Here is a 14,559-nt window from a genome sequence, read left to right as displayed (position 1 = left end):
TGTTGGGTTACAAATAGCATGTAATGGTAACATAATAATAGAAATCATTGACACTGAATGTATCCTGCTGAGTCCTAATCTCTTTATATACATGATCTTATTTAATTCTTACAATGGATTTATAATAATAGGTAATTACAGCTTATTCCTATTTTATTCCATTTGAGGCGCACCATCCACTTGACTGTGTTTTATTGAATTGAATAAATTGGAACTCTGGAAGAGTACTGGTTTTATTAAGACATTGACACTAAAATTATATAGATGAAAAATCATGGTGAAAATTTTAAACCTAGAGATGTCTTTTCAAATAGGGAACAGGGGAAAACAAACCTTAGGCCTGACAGTAATTAGTGGAATTCTTGTGGTTAATCCATTGCTCAGTGAAGTTTACTGGTTTCAGTAGTGTTCCATTCTTTCATAGGTCATATGTTCTGAGGCTTACTTTTAAGCATGTTCTGATCCTTGATTTTGTTCTATTCTCTTTTATTTTCAGAACCTGGAAGAAGGACACAGCTCAACAGTAGCTGCTCACTACAATGAACTTCAGGAAGTTGGTTTGGAGAAGCGTAGTCAAAGTCGTATTTTTTACCTAAGAAACTTTAATAACTGGATGAAAAGTGTTCTCATTGGTATGATTGCATTTTGCCTTTTAGCTTGGAATGTTTTATTGTAGCTTTTATGTTTCATTTTTTCTGTGCAGTGATTTAACAAACACCAAGCTACCTGGGCCTTTAATTCCTCTTCACTTAATTATCAAATCTTGACTTACAAAGCTGGAGCCAAAACTAGGCCTTCAAGATAAATTCTTTTAATATTTACTTTTAGTTGACTACATAAGATATTAATGAGAATTTAATTGACATTAAGTTAATCAGGCTTTCAAAAGTCACTGTGCTTTTATACTTAGAGTTAAAGTTTCCTGGTGCTATTAAGTAATCTATTTCATTCTAATAGTTTTGGGGTACTGGCATACTGTTGGATTAAACATTCAGGTTCCATTAAGTCAAGATTTTAGGCAGTGTCTTGATTTTTGTGTCTCTAGTTTTTTAGTGAGCTGGCAAAGGTCATGTGTGTTAATTGTCCATTGATCTTGTTTTTCTTGCATAGTCTCTTGGAAGAGATAAAATTTACTTTGAGGATTGACATTCAACTTTTTGAAGCAAGCATTTAATCTGTGGAAACTCACCTTTGAAATTAAAATGAGCAGACAAAATATGATTCGGAATATAATTATTATTGCTTTGTATATCTAGTGTGTTAAGTATTCAGACTCTTAAATGAGTTTAGATCATTTTAAAAGCCTGTGTGTTTTGTAGTTTTTCATAATAAAGAATTTTTCTTTCAGCCTGTCTATGAAAAATCGAGGATGCTTTCTTAAATTATACAAAAAAGAATAATATGCTAGTTATGGGTACTTCCTACTAGTTTTGATGATAATTTACTAATTTTCAGAGATAAATTATCCATTCTGAGAAGCATTAGGAGTAGGAACTACTGTGTTTCCTCCAAAATAAGACCTACCCATAACATAAGCCCTAGCAGGATTTCTAAGCATTTGCGCGCAATATAAGCCCTACCCCGAAAATAAGACCTGGTGATGGGCGTGGCTATGTAGCATATCTGCACAACCCACACATTTCATCTCGGAACAGTAAAGAAGATAAGCAGCCCTTCTCATCTGCCCCATCGTGACACTACTATCCCAGAGGTGACCGGAAAGGTATGGGCAGCCCTACCAACAAGGTCGACTCCCCCTGTCAGGTCCTGGCCATCTTGTGTGTGCTGCAAGCTGAGGCTTTGAGGGGAAAATAACACATCCCCTGAAAATAAGCCCTAGGGTGTCTTCTTGAGGAAAAATAAATATAAGACCCTGTCTTATTTTTGGGGAAACACGATAACTAGGCTCATTTTTAAGCACATTTTATTATTTTCTATCTTTCGTTTTTCACATCCCTGTTTTATTACAAATATTTGATTGATTGAACTCTGCCAGTGTCAGCTAGGGTAATGAGTATTCACTTTTTTTTTTTCTTTTTTTAAGGTTAATACGGCATTTTCAGCCTCTACTCTTAAGCTTCTTTCTAGACCCTCGTCTTAATTTCTTTTTTAGCTTTTCTCTTTCTTCCTCATTATCCCCAGTGATGCAGATAACTTATCATGGAATATTTTTTATAATGTACCATTTCCTCATGTTTCTTTTCATTGAAGGAATATTTTTGCATCCATATTTTTCATGTTGTTAAATGTGTTATTTTTATAATCAGGAAAACAGGTAGGTTTTAAAAAGACTTGAGTCAGACTTGGCAAAATTTTCTCTTTCAGCATATTCATAGTATTGAGATGTCTAGCCATTCTCTCAGTGAATGCTTTATAGTCTGCACCTGTCTTTTAGATCCTAAATGCAGTCACTGTGATCTGTGGGAGCTTTCTCTCTGGCTTTTTCTTTTCTCTTCTCAGTACTCTGTTATTCATTTTCTCTTTCTTCTTGTTGCTTATAGCTTAGTAAATAGTGAGGTTATTGAATGTGATAAAGATTTCTTTGAAAATAGTGTTTCATGATGATTCCCCATATCAGTCTTACTGTATAGAAATAAAGAGATTTTGTAATTGTTTTTCATTCTTATATTTTTTATGCTGTTAAGATTGATGGCAGAAAGTTAAATATTATGGAGCTTCTATTGGGAGTTACTTTAAGATCCTACAGACAGTGAAAGTACTTCTGCAGGCTCCATTAAAATAGTACACACCTGAACTAGAAAGTGTTATACTCAGTGATAAAGATATGTAGAGTAGATGTAGGATTCAGTATTATATATAAACTTTTAGAATTGCTGAATACTTGTCAGAGAATAATTAATGTGCTTTGAACTGATATTTGAACAATTTGTCTATTGATATTTGTGGACCTACTGAGTTTATTTGTTGGCTGTTAATCTTATTCGGTATACTAGGGTATTTAAAGATTCTGATGATGGTAAAACTAAAAGGTACAGATTTTTTACTAGTTCTTGTATTTCTTGTGGTGGTAAGCCTGACATCTTTTATGATAATCCAGCACTCTTGATTATCATAAAAGTCATTCTATAACTGCTTGATTTACTCGGGTGTATAATAAGCTAAACACCTAGCTATGGAAAGGAGACAACTACCAAACTACCTAATTATGAATAATTAGGTTTTCTCTTATTTTGAACAACTATTGGGTCTTCTTGTATTGATTCGAATTTAAAATGTCTGCCATTTAATGTGGAATCAAATCTGAAAGTAACCTTCAAAAAGCTGCCTTAACTTTCTAAAACACCAGACACATAGTCTTTCATCTTTAATGATAGAGAATTGTGTTAATTAATTCTTTGTTGTATTTTGAAATACTTACCAAAAGTTATGACTTAACTACATAAATGAATGAGTAATTGTTTATATTACATATGAGGCAGAGGTTAGTAGTTAATTAGAAATAATAGTTTATGCTTTAGTAAAAATGAAGAAGAGATCATTTATGATGACTGATTTTTCTCTTTTAGGGGAATTTTTAGAAAAAGTACGACAGAAAAAAACCCGAGATATCACTGTTTTGGACCTGGGATGTGGTAAAGGCGGAGATTTGCTCAAGTGGAAAAAGGGAAGAATTAGCAAGCTCGTTTGTACTGGTAAGGTAAATAATGATTGGAAAAGAGTAATTTGTGGTCAGTCAGGTGATGGAAAATAAGAAAGGATCTACTTAACATCGTGGTGCTAAAATACCTAATGGCAAGATATCTAGGGACTATTCTTAAGATGGGTGTTTTTTAAAATTAGTTATAAGACTTTTTGCTAATGGTTTTGTATAATAATATGGTTAATGAACCTGGGATAATTTGTCATTTTCGAGAGGAAGGAAGCTATCAGAGATGGTAAGTCATGTCTAAAGGACAAACTTGAAAAAGTCCCACTTGCCACATGATAAAGCAGTTTGAACATCAAAAAGAATAGTGTTTGGACAAGTCATATGAACGGAAAAGCCTCATCTTGAGGTTTGTAATCAGTCTAAGAGGTTGCTAAGAAACTCATTATTCTGAAACTCATAAATTAAGGGGAGGAAATAATACATTTTTTCTTACCTCCCCAGTGTAAACAGTATGTTAAGGTAACCAAATGGTTGAAAAGGGCAATTCCTCTCTATTGAAAAATCCTAACAAATAAAGGAGGAATGATAGAATTAGAAGATTACTGTTTTTTCACCCAAATAATAGATCTAGGCAACAATTTTTTGATAGGAATTTAATGAATGAATGAATCAAACACCCAAAGCCTGGTGGTCAGTCATAACACTGAAGATGGACAAGCAGAGGTCATGTTCTTTTTTTATTTTTGGGTTATGGGAGGTACATGGCACTATCACCAAAGTACTGCCTAAATCAGCAGGTCTAAAATTTTTTAGTTTTATGAGCTCTGTAAACTCTTAGAAATTATTGAGGACCTCAGAAAGCTTTTGTGTACGTGGTGATATCTATTGATATTTACTATATTAGAAACTAACGCTGAGAATTTAAAAAATATTTTTAATTTATTAAAGAAAATTTAGTGAGAAATCTGGCTTTTTTCTTTCTTACATGTTTGTAAATCCTTTAAGAGTCTGGAATAAGAGGAGACAACTGAATTCTCAAATCTGTTTTTGTATTTAGTATATTGTGATCTTACTTTTGTTGATAAGTAGTTATAAACTGAAGGAGTATATTGATAGCTTTTTTTTTTGGCATATTATGGGGGTACAGATTTTAAGGTTTCAATAAATGCGCTTTCCCCCCTCCCCCCCACAAGTTTAAGTTTCCAGCATGACCATCCCCCAGATAGTGCACATCTCACTCATTATATATGTATATACCCACCCCGTCCCCCGTGCCCAATACCCTATTACTGTAGTACCTATGTGTCCACTTAGGTGCTGCTCAGTTAATACCAGTTTGCTGGTGAGTATATGTGGTGCTTGTTTTTCCATTCTTGGGATACTTTACTTAGTAGTATGAGTTCCAGCTGTAACCAGGAAAATATAAGATGTGCTATATCACCGTTGTTTCTTAGAGCTGAATAGTACTCCATGGTATACATATACCACATTTTATTAATCCATTCTTGGATTGATGGGCACTTGGGCTGTTTACACAGCCTAGCAATTATGAATTGTGCTGCTATAAACATTGGAGTGCAGGTATCTTTTTTGTAGAGTGTCATTGGATCTTTTGGGTAGATGCCCAGCAATGGGATTGCTGGATCAAATGGTAGATTAACTTGTATCGCTTTAAGATATCTCCATATTGCTTTCCACAGAGGTTGAACTAGTTTGCAGTCCCACCAGCAGTGTAGGAGTGTTCCTCTCTCTCCGCATCCACGCCAGCATTTGTTATTTGGAGACTTTTTGATAAAGGCCATTCTAACTGGAATTAAGTGATATCTCATTGTGGTTTTGATTTGCATTTCCTTCATGATTAGAGATGTTGAGCATTTTTTCATATGTTTGTTGGCCATTCTTTTGTCTTCTTTAGAAAAGTTTCTGTTCAAGTCCTTTGCCCACTTTTTAATAGGGTTATTTGATTTTTTCTTGCTGATTTTCGTGAGTTCTAAGTATATTCTAGTTATCAGCCCCTTATCGGATGCGTAGGATGCAAAAATTTTCTCCCATTCTGTAGATTATCTGTTTACTTTCATGACTGTTTCTTTGGCTGTGCAGAAGCTTTGTACTTTGATCATGTGCCATTTATTTATTTTTGTTGCTGCTGTGATTGCCTTTGGGGACTTCTTCATAAACTCTTTGCCTAGGCCGATGTCTAGGAGAGTGTTTCCAACATTTTCCTCTAGAATTCTAATAGTTTCATACCTTAGGTTTAAGTCTGTTATCCAGCGTGAGTTGATTTTTGTGAGAGGTGAAAGGTGTGGGTCCTGCTTTAGCCTTCTACAAATGGGTATCCAGTTTTCCCAGCACCATTTATTGAAAAGGGATTCTTTTCCCCAGCATATGTTTTTGTCTGCTTTGTCAAAGATTAGATGGCTATATGAGGATGGTTTTATATCAGGATTCTCACATCTGTTCCACTGGTCAATATTCCTATTTTTGTGCCAATACCAGATTGTTTTAATTACTACAGCTTTGTAGTATAGTTTGATATCTGGCATATTAATACCTCCCATTTTGTTTTTGTTGCCTAGAATTACTTTTGATATTTGGGGTCTTATTTGCTTCCATACGAAGCGTAAAATTATTTTTTCTATATCTGTGAAGAATGCTGATGGGATTTTAATAGGTATTGCATTGACTCTGTAGATCAGTTTGGGTAGTATAGACATTTTAATGATGTTGAGTCTGCCGATCCACCAGCATGGAATGAATTTCCATCTGTTTACATCCTCTGCTATTTCCTTCCTCAGTGTTTCATAGTTCTCCCTGTAGAGGTCTTTTACCTCCTCGGTTAAGTATATTCCTAGGTACTTTAATTTTTTTGTTGCTATTGTGAAGGGAATTGAGTCTTTGCTTTGGTTCTCAATTTGATTGTTGTTGGTGTATATGAATGCCTCTGATTTCTGTGTATTAATTTTGTATCCTTAGACTTTACTAAATTCATTCATCAGTTCCAGGAGTTTCTTGGTTGAATCTTTGGGGTTTTCTAAATATAATATCATATCATCAGCAAACAGTGAAAGTTTGATCTCTTCTGCCCCTATTTGGATATCTTTAATTCCACTTTTCTGTCTGATTGCTGTAGCCAGGACTTCCAGCACTATGTTGAATAAAAGTGGAGATAGTGGGCAGCCTTGTCTGGTTCCAGTTCTAAGTGGGAATGCTTTCAATTTTTCCCCATTCAGTATGATGTTGGCTGTGGGTCTGTCATATACGGCTTGTATCATTTTTAGGTATGTCCCTTCTATGCCTATTTTCTTAAGTGTTCGTATCATGAAAGGGTGTTGAATTTTGTCAAAAGCTTTTTCTGCATCTATTGAAAGAATCATGTGGTCTTTGTTTTTGCTTCTGTTAATGTGGTGAATTGCACTTATAGATTTACGTATGTTGAACCATCCCCGCATCCCTGGGATGAATCCCACTTGGTCGTGATGGATTATTTTTTGATAAGCGTCTGGATTCGGTCAGCTAAGATTTTGTTGAAAATTTTTGCATGTATATTCATTAGGGATATTGGTCTGTAGTTTTCTTTTTTTGTTGCATCCTTTCCTGGTTTTGGTATCAGAGTAATATTCACTTCATAAAAGGTGTCTGGGAGGTTTCCGTTCTTCTCGATGTTGTTGAATAGTTTCTGCAAGATAGGTACTAGTTCTTCTTTGTAAGTGTGGTAAAATTCGGGTATGAAGCCATCTGGACCAGGACTTTTCTTTTTAGGGAGATTTTTAATTGCTGTTTCTATTTTAGCTCTTGAGATTGGTCTGTTCAGGGAATCTATTTCTTCCTGGTTGAGCCTAGGGAGGCTGTGTGTTTCTAGAAATTTGTCCATTTCCTCCACATTTTCCAATTTGTGTGCATAAAGATTTTTATAGTACTCATAAATTATATCTTGTATCTCTTTGGGATCAGTTGTGATTATCTCCTTTTTTGTTCCTGATGGAGCTTATTAGAGATTTCTCTTTTCTGCTTTTTGTTAGCTTAGCCAGTGGCATGTCAATTTTGTTTATTTTTTCAGAGAACCAACTTTTTGTTTTATTAAACTCCTGAATAGCTTCCCTGTTTTCAATTTCGTTTAGTTCTGATTTGATCTTGTTGATTTCACTTCTTCTGCTGGGTTTGGGGCTGGTCTGTTCTTCTTTTTCCAGCTCTTTGAGTCGTTTCATTAGATTGTCTATTTGTGATCTTTTTGACTTTTGGTTATAGGCATTTATGGAGATAAACTTTCCTCTCAGAACTGCTTTACCTATGTCCCAGAGGAGTTGATAACTTGTCTCTCCATTGTCGTTTTCTTCATAGAATTTTTTAATTTCCATCTTGATTTCTTCATTTATGAAGTAATCATTTAGTAGGAGGTTATTTAATTTCCACGTTTTTGTGTAGAAATGTGAGTTTCTGTTAGGGTTGATTTCTACTTTTATTCCACTGTGATCTGAGAAAATACATGGTATGATTTCTATATTTTTAAATTTCTTGAGGTTTACTTTGTGTCCTAGGATATGGTCAATCTTAGAGAATGTCCCATGAGCTGATGAGAGAACGTATATTCAGTGGATTTTGGGTAGAATGTTCTGTAAATGTCAGTCAGACTCAATTGTTCTAGAGTTTTGTTTAAGTCCATTATTTCTGTATTAATTTTCTGTTTGGAGGATCTGTCTTGTGCCGTCAGTGGGGTATTGAAATCTCCAGTGATTATGGAGTTGCTATTAATCAATTTGCTTAGATCCAGTAAGGTTTGCTTTATGAATCTGGTGCACCTAAGTTGGGGGCATATATATTTAAAATTGTTTTCTCTTCTTGTTGAAGTGTGCCCTTCACCATTATATAATGACCCTCTTTGTCTTTCACTACTTTTGTTGGTTTAAAAACTAAATTGTCTGAAATTAGAACTGCCACGCCAGCCTTCTTTTGGCTTCCACTTGCCTGGAATACTGATCTCCACCATTTTACTTTTAGTCTATATGCATCCTTGCAGGTTAGATGTGTTTCCTGAAGACAGTATATACTTGGCCTGTTATTTTCTTATCCATTCAGCCAGCCTATGTCTCTTGAGTGGAGAGTTTAAGCCATTCACATTTATTGAGAGAACTTATAGGTAAGGTAGATTACTGTTCATTCTGTTGGGTTGGATGTTGTTGCTTTGATTTCTCTCTTGAGCCATTGTGTTATCTGGCCTTTAATCTTTGGGTTTTGGTTGTTTTTATATTCGTGAGTTTTTATTATGGTGTTCCGTGTGTAACACTGTTTTGAGTACTTCTTGTAGGGGTAATCTTGTCTTGGTGAATTCTCTGAGAGTTTGCTTGTCTGAGAATGTCTTTATATCTCCTTCATATATGAAGCCTAGTTTTGGAGGGAATAAGATTCTAGGCTGGGCATTGTTTTGTTTCAGAAGAGTGAGAATGTGGCCCCAGTCTCTCCTTGCTTTTAAAATCTCATTAGAGAAGTCTGGTGTTATTCGAATTGGCTTTCCCCTATATGTTACTTGCTTCTTTCATCTTACAGCTCTTAGGAGGGCCTCTTTAGTTGATATTTTGGTCAGTCTGATGACTGTATGTCGTGACGTCTTCCTGTTTGCATTGAATCTCCCAGGGGTCCTCTGAGCTTCTTGAACTTGTATATCGAGATTTTGAGCAAGGCCTGGAAAATTTTCCTCTATTATATCTTCAAATAGCTTGTCTAACCCTTGAGTGTTGTCTTCTTCCCCTTCTGGTAACCCTATGACCCTCACATTAGGTTTCTTCACATAATCCCACATCTCTTTGTAGGCTTTGCTCTTTTCTCTTGTTTCTCTGCTCTCTGTGACTGATTTATTTAATTGGAGGGTGTTATCTTTAATCTCTGAGATTCTTTTTTCAGTTTGATCTACCCTGTTCTTAAGACTTTCCACTGCATTTTGTAGTTCCCTGAATTGATTCTTCTTTTCTAGGAGTTCGGTTAAACTTTTCTTCATTGTGTCAATTTCTTTAGTGAACTTTTGTTCCAGATCCTTTTTTTGGATCTGGAGGCTTTTTGTGGTTTCTTTTTGTTAGTTAATGAGTTGTTCTTGCAGGTCATTGAATTTTCTGATGATCCACGTTCGAAATTTCTCTTCTGTCATTTTCGTTGCCTGATTTTGGTTGGTGTCTGTTTCTAGGGAGCTGGTATTCCTCTTTGGGGGTGTGTTTTCTGTTTGGTTCTTCATATTTCTGGAGTTCCTTCACTGATTTCTTCCCATGTCCATCAGTTGTTGTTTCTTTCCATTAGGTTTTTGTTTGGGCATTCACACACCTTGTTTAGTTTCTGAGCCGGTAGGTGGTGTCTGTGGGTGAGATTCAACTACTCCCTGTATAATGAGTCAGTAGATGCCGTGAAAAGGGTGTGCAAGATGCCCTCCCTGTCAGTAGGTGGCACTTGCTTGGAGGAACAGGCTACGCTGTTGATTTTGTGTCCTGTTATCAACTCTTGTTCCTTTAGAGAGGCACTCTAGTGCCTCACATGGTCGGCGGGGCCCTGGGACTTCCAGGTGTGTCCTTTTCTCCCCCTCAGTGAGTGCTGGTCTGGTAGTGAGTCTGGGCAGAGCTGGTTTGGGTAAGCGTGCCCTCAGGCACCACCAATGTAGTTAGCAGGGGTCAAAGTTCTGTTCTGTGCTTCCAGGAAAAGCTGTCAGGGAGGGGCTGGAATGGCACGGCTCAGTCAGAGAGTCTGCGTGGGGGGTTGGGGCTGTCTCAGACCCGCAGTCTGAAGGGGACCTGGCTTCTTTCCACCGTCCCCATCTCTGTGGCTACTCCTGGGTGTCTGACAGCAGGCCAGACCACACGCCACCAGGCCTTCCCTGCCTATGATGCCGGCGGGGAGTTTCCCTGTGCTGGAATGCCACCTGGGCTGGGCGCACAGCCTCCCTTTGGGGGGAGGGTTGCCCTCTAGGACGCTGATCTCCCCCTGGAGGCACACACACCTCAACAGGCTGTTCACCTATATCCCTTCTGTGCCCCGGGCAATGCGAGACCTCGGTGCATGGGATCTGGTCTGCAGGTCTGACCTCTGGGTCCCAGAGTTCAAACTATATCCCCACCAGGGAGAGGAGTGCCAGTCCCAATTCACCCACGGGGAGCCCAAGCTGTGTCTATGTCTCTCACCCTCAGGATCTGCCCCGTTCTCCTGGGATCACCGTGCCAGCAGCACCTGGGAGGGCTGGCGGGTAGGGAGCTCACAGTGTGAGTTCCCCTTAGTCAGCTGTAGGGCCCCAAAAAGGAAGGTCCCGTTCCCTGTAGGTGCCTCCGGCTGGTGGCTATATTGTCTCTCTGGGCAGCCGCGGGTTGTGTGGGGGAGGGGAGGAGGAGGCAATATGGCGCCTGCCGCGTGGCTCGGGTCTGTGCACACGGAGGTGCCGGAGGGAGTTGGGAGCCTGGTGCCGTGTCCGCTACTGGCTTACCGCTCACTGGCGGCGGCGTCGCTCGACTGATGTCCGCAGGTCTCTCCACCCGCTGGGGAGCCCACCAGCAGTCCCAGATGCAGGGGAGGGGAAACGGCCGAACCACCTACACTTCCCACTGGACTCCGGGCTGCTCCGGAGGTCCCAGCTTCCAGTTCTCCTCCGCAACCTCCTCCCGTGGTGTCTCCCATGGTCTCAGGTATTCCTCCTTCCGACCCTCATCCGATGTAGGCTCGTCTTCTTGCTTCTTTTTTCTAATTTCTGCTGGAATCTGTCTTTTCTGCAGAGACACTCTGTCTGGCAGTGTTTCTTGTCCGCCATCTTGATTCCCTCGAGATAGCCATTTTTGATAGTTGTAGATATTCCTCTTTGATACTACATCAAAACTTGATAAGTGGTAATTTCTTAAAGGTTAGTTACAATATGGAATCTGAAACTTTATTGATGAACTTTTCTTATTGTGTTATATTCAAATCTATTACTTTGTCATGCAATTCCTTCATGATTTTATAATATTTGGAAAATATTGTTTACTAAAGTTATGTAGATCTTCTACATTTGGCATCAAGACATCACATTTGTTTAATATCACCGCTGATGAGAAAAGTCCAAGTACTGGGAAGAAGTCTGGCACACGGTGGTCTATCTAAGTTTTTCAGAATTGTATTTTTTCCTTGAAAGTCAAGTTTTATCTTTGGCAATAAATATGCTATCCATTGTTTTCATTTAAGTTATAGGTTCACTTTGTTCATCTTCAAGAATATGTGTGCCAGATACTCAAGTCTGAATAACCATAGTTTGTCAATCATTTTTCCAAGTCAAAATGATTTTCTATGAAAAAAGTGGCCAGTATAGCTCACAACTCAGAAGTACAGTCATACCAAGGCTGTTATTTATGGTGACCATCAAACTTTATGTGGCAGAAATGTTTTGTTACATCCCATTTCATCACACAATATTAAAATATATGTATCCTAGAGTCAAGATTTAATAAAATTAATTTTTACTGCTTTATGAAGGGCATTCCTAAATGAAAAACTGGCTTTTCCCCCTGCGTAGTATATAGTGGTGAAGAATTTATGGAGTACTACCATACTGTTTAGTACCACTGCTTTTGTATTTGTAATAAGGTGCCAGTATTTTACCCCCTATTGCCTTTGCATCATCAGTGCAAATCTCAAAATAGAGAAAAGGACAAATGACATTTTATTATAGAAACAGAAACTTGGTTTTTCCAAAAGTGGGCTTATAGATGGTGTTAAATTTTATAATTCAGATTGGAATATAAACTTTCTACTTTTTCTTTGAATAAGCATTTAAAAATCATAAGAACTTTTCTGGTATCAGTACCTATTGAGAAAGATTTTAGTTCCTTTTGAAAAATAATAGCATATTTGCATTGGAAAAAGACTTTTGTTTTAAAGGAAATAGAAGCTTTTCACTGGGGCTAAGGCTGGATTTCATGCTGAAGTTTATTAGTTGAGATCAGTTGTGATTTGTGCCATTCTGTCTGGATGGTTACTATCACCTTTCTGTCCTTCCAGATATTGCTGATGTTTCTGTCAAACAGTGTCAGCAGCGGTATGAAGACATGAAAAATCGTCGTGATAACGAATATATTTTCAGTGCAGAATTTATAACTGCTGACTGCTCAAAGGTACAGTTTCTTCTTTTGGCCAATTTATTTTTTACATTTTTAAAATGTAAAATGATTTGTTTGGGTAAATGATTTGTTTTAAAAACCTCACTTTTTAAAATGTGCTTTGAAACATTAAAAATCTTAAGGACATGCATTTTCACTTTCAACTAGAAATTCTGTTATGATAAATTCCCTTAAATGACCTACCAAGCACTTCTGGTAATTTTTTACTTAAATTGAGTTGTTGAAATCACTTGTTGCTCTTCTGTTTGGACAAGATTTATTTTCCAGTATTTTGAAATAGAACTGAACTTACAGTATGTTTTTGTTTACCTTGTAATTTATTAGGGTACTTTCCCAACGTGTCAGAGTCTGGTAGGGTTTTTTCTACCTTCCAAACAACATGAATTTTTTTAAATGCTAAAGACCAGGTATTTTTTTTAACCCAAGTTATCAAGTTATTGTTGAATGCCATTTTACGTTAGCTCCCAAGTAAAGCTGGTGAAAGGATCAACTTTAAATGTCATATTTGACCAATTTATTTTAACATGATTTCAGAATCCCTAAGTTTTTAAATACCATGAAAATGGAAATCAGATTATTCTGTTAAACCAAAATAAATGAATGATTTCTTTATGGCCCTTACTGCAGAAGAGAAAGGATAGTTTGAAGACTGAGGAAAAGGAGGAACCTTAAATTCTACAAATTAATTTACTAAAAAGTTTTTAATCTGTGTTGTAGTTACTTCAGACTCTTAACCCATTTTAATTTGTTTTAGGAACTTTTGATGGACAAATTTCATGACCCAGGAATGTGCTTTGACATCTGCAGTTGTCAGTTTGTCTGCCATTACTCATTTGAGTCCTATGAGCAGGCTGATATGATGCTCAGAAATGCCTGTGAGAGACTTAGTCCTGGGGGCTATTTTATTGGTACTACCCCCAATAGCTTTGAACTGATGTAAGTACTACTAAATATATTGTAGCTTACAAAATATTTGGTATTGAGCATACAATATTAAGCAGTAAATGTTTATCAGAAATAGATTTTACAAAATATGCCATGTTAATCTCACAAGTGCTGAACATTTTGATAATGTATTTGAGTAGATATTCAAAGTTTAAGTTCAAAAGACAAATTTATGGATGAACTTTTAAAACCTCTTTATGTGTTAGGAGACCAAAGTTATAGTGGTAGGCAAAGTTTCAGGTCAGGTACACAGAGGCTTAACCAGCTTTCATAAGAGTGATACATACTTCCAGCCAATTTTTTTTGGTAAGCCTGCTAGTGATCTTTTAGTATATTGCTTCTTAAAAGTAGTTCAAATCCAATTAAAAAGCTAATCAAGTATCTTTTAAAGTTGTGTTATGTAATTTTTCATGTGCATAATCTGACAAAATAAGTCTATGCTATTCACAATTTTAATCTTTTTATTTTGGTTGGGGGATAACCCTGATAGAAGACGCCTGGAAGCTTCAGAAACAGAATCATTTGGAAATGAAATATATACTGTGAAATTTCAGAAGAAAGGATATTATCCTTTATTTGGCTGCAAATATGACTTCAACTTGGAAGGTGTTGTGGATGTCCCTGAATTCTTGGTGTATTTTCCATTGCTAAATGAGTAAGAATGCTATTAATCTATTACTCTTCTCTTTTTGTCTTAAGAGAGAAAGAAAAGGGGGAAAAATCAGTGTTGTTTTTCATTCCTTATTTTAAATGTGGCCCAAAGAAAAAGTATAACCTTGCAAAAAAGCCTTACATCTAGGATTGGTGCCATAGGTCTCTTAACAGCCTAACTTTTCTTTCATTCTTGGAATTTTACCCTGTGGCTAACAAAGGGAGCCAGTTGCCTTCACC

General features: G+C 37.0%; 1 protein-coding gene across 2 annotated transcripts in view; it reads left to right on the top strand.

The window, feature by feature from the left end:
* The window catches only part of RNMT (RNA guanine-7 methyltransferase), a 57,954-nt gene that overhangs the window by 5,251 nt on the left and 38,144 nt on the right, over positions 1-14,559 (top strand). For both annotated transcript variants that reach the window (XM_075993691.1, XM_012746203.3), the window contains exons 3-7: positions 497-632; positions 3,528-3,653; positions 12,605-12,717; positions 13,478-13,659; positions 14,159-14,323. In XM_075993691.1, the coding sequence (XP_075849806.1) occupies positions 497-632; positions 3,528-3,653; positions 12,605-12,717; positions 13,478-13,659; positions 14,159-14,323 (722 nt within the window). The remainder of the gene's footprint in view (positions 1-496; positions 633-3,527; positions 3,654-12,604; positions 12,718-13,477; positions 13,660-14,158; positions 14,324-14,559) is intronic.

The sequence above is a fragment of the Microcebus murinus genome, chromosome 17, assembly GCF_040939455.1.
Source record: "Microcebus murinus isolate Inina chromosome 17, M.murinus_Inina_mat1.0, whole genome shotgun sequence".
Classification (NCBI taxonomy): domain Eukaryota; kingdom Metazoa; phylum Chordata; class Mammalia; order Primates; family Cheirogaleidae; genus Microcebus; species Microcebus murinus.
This window is presented reverse-complemented; position numbering and strand designations above follow the sequence as displayed.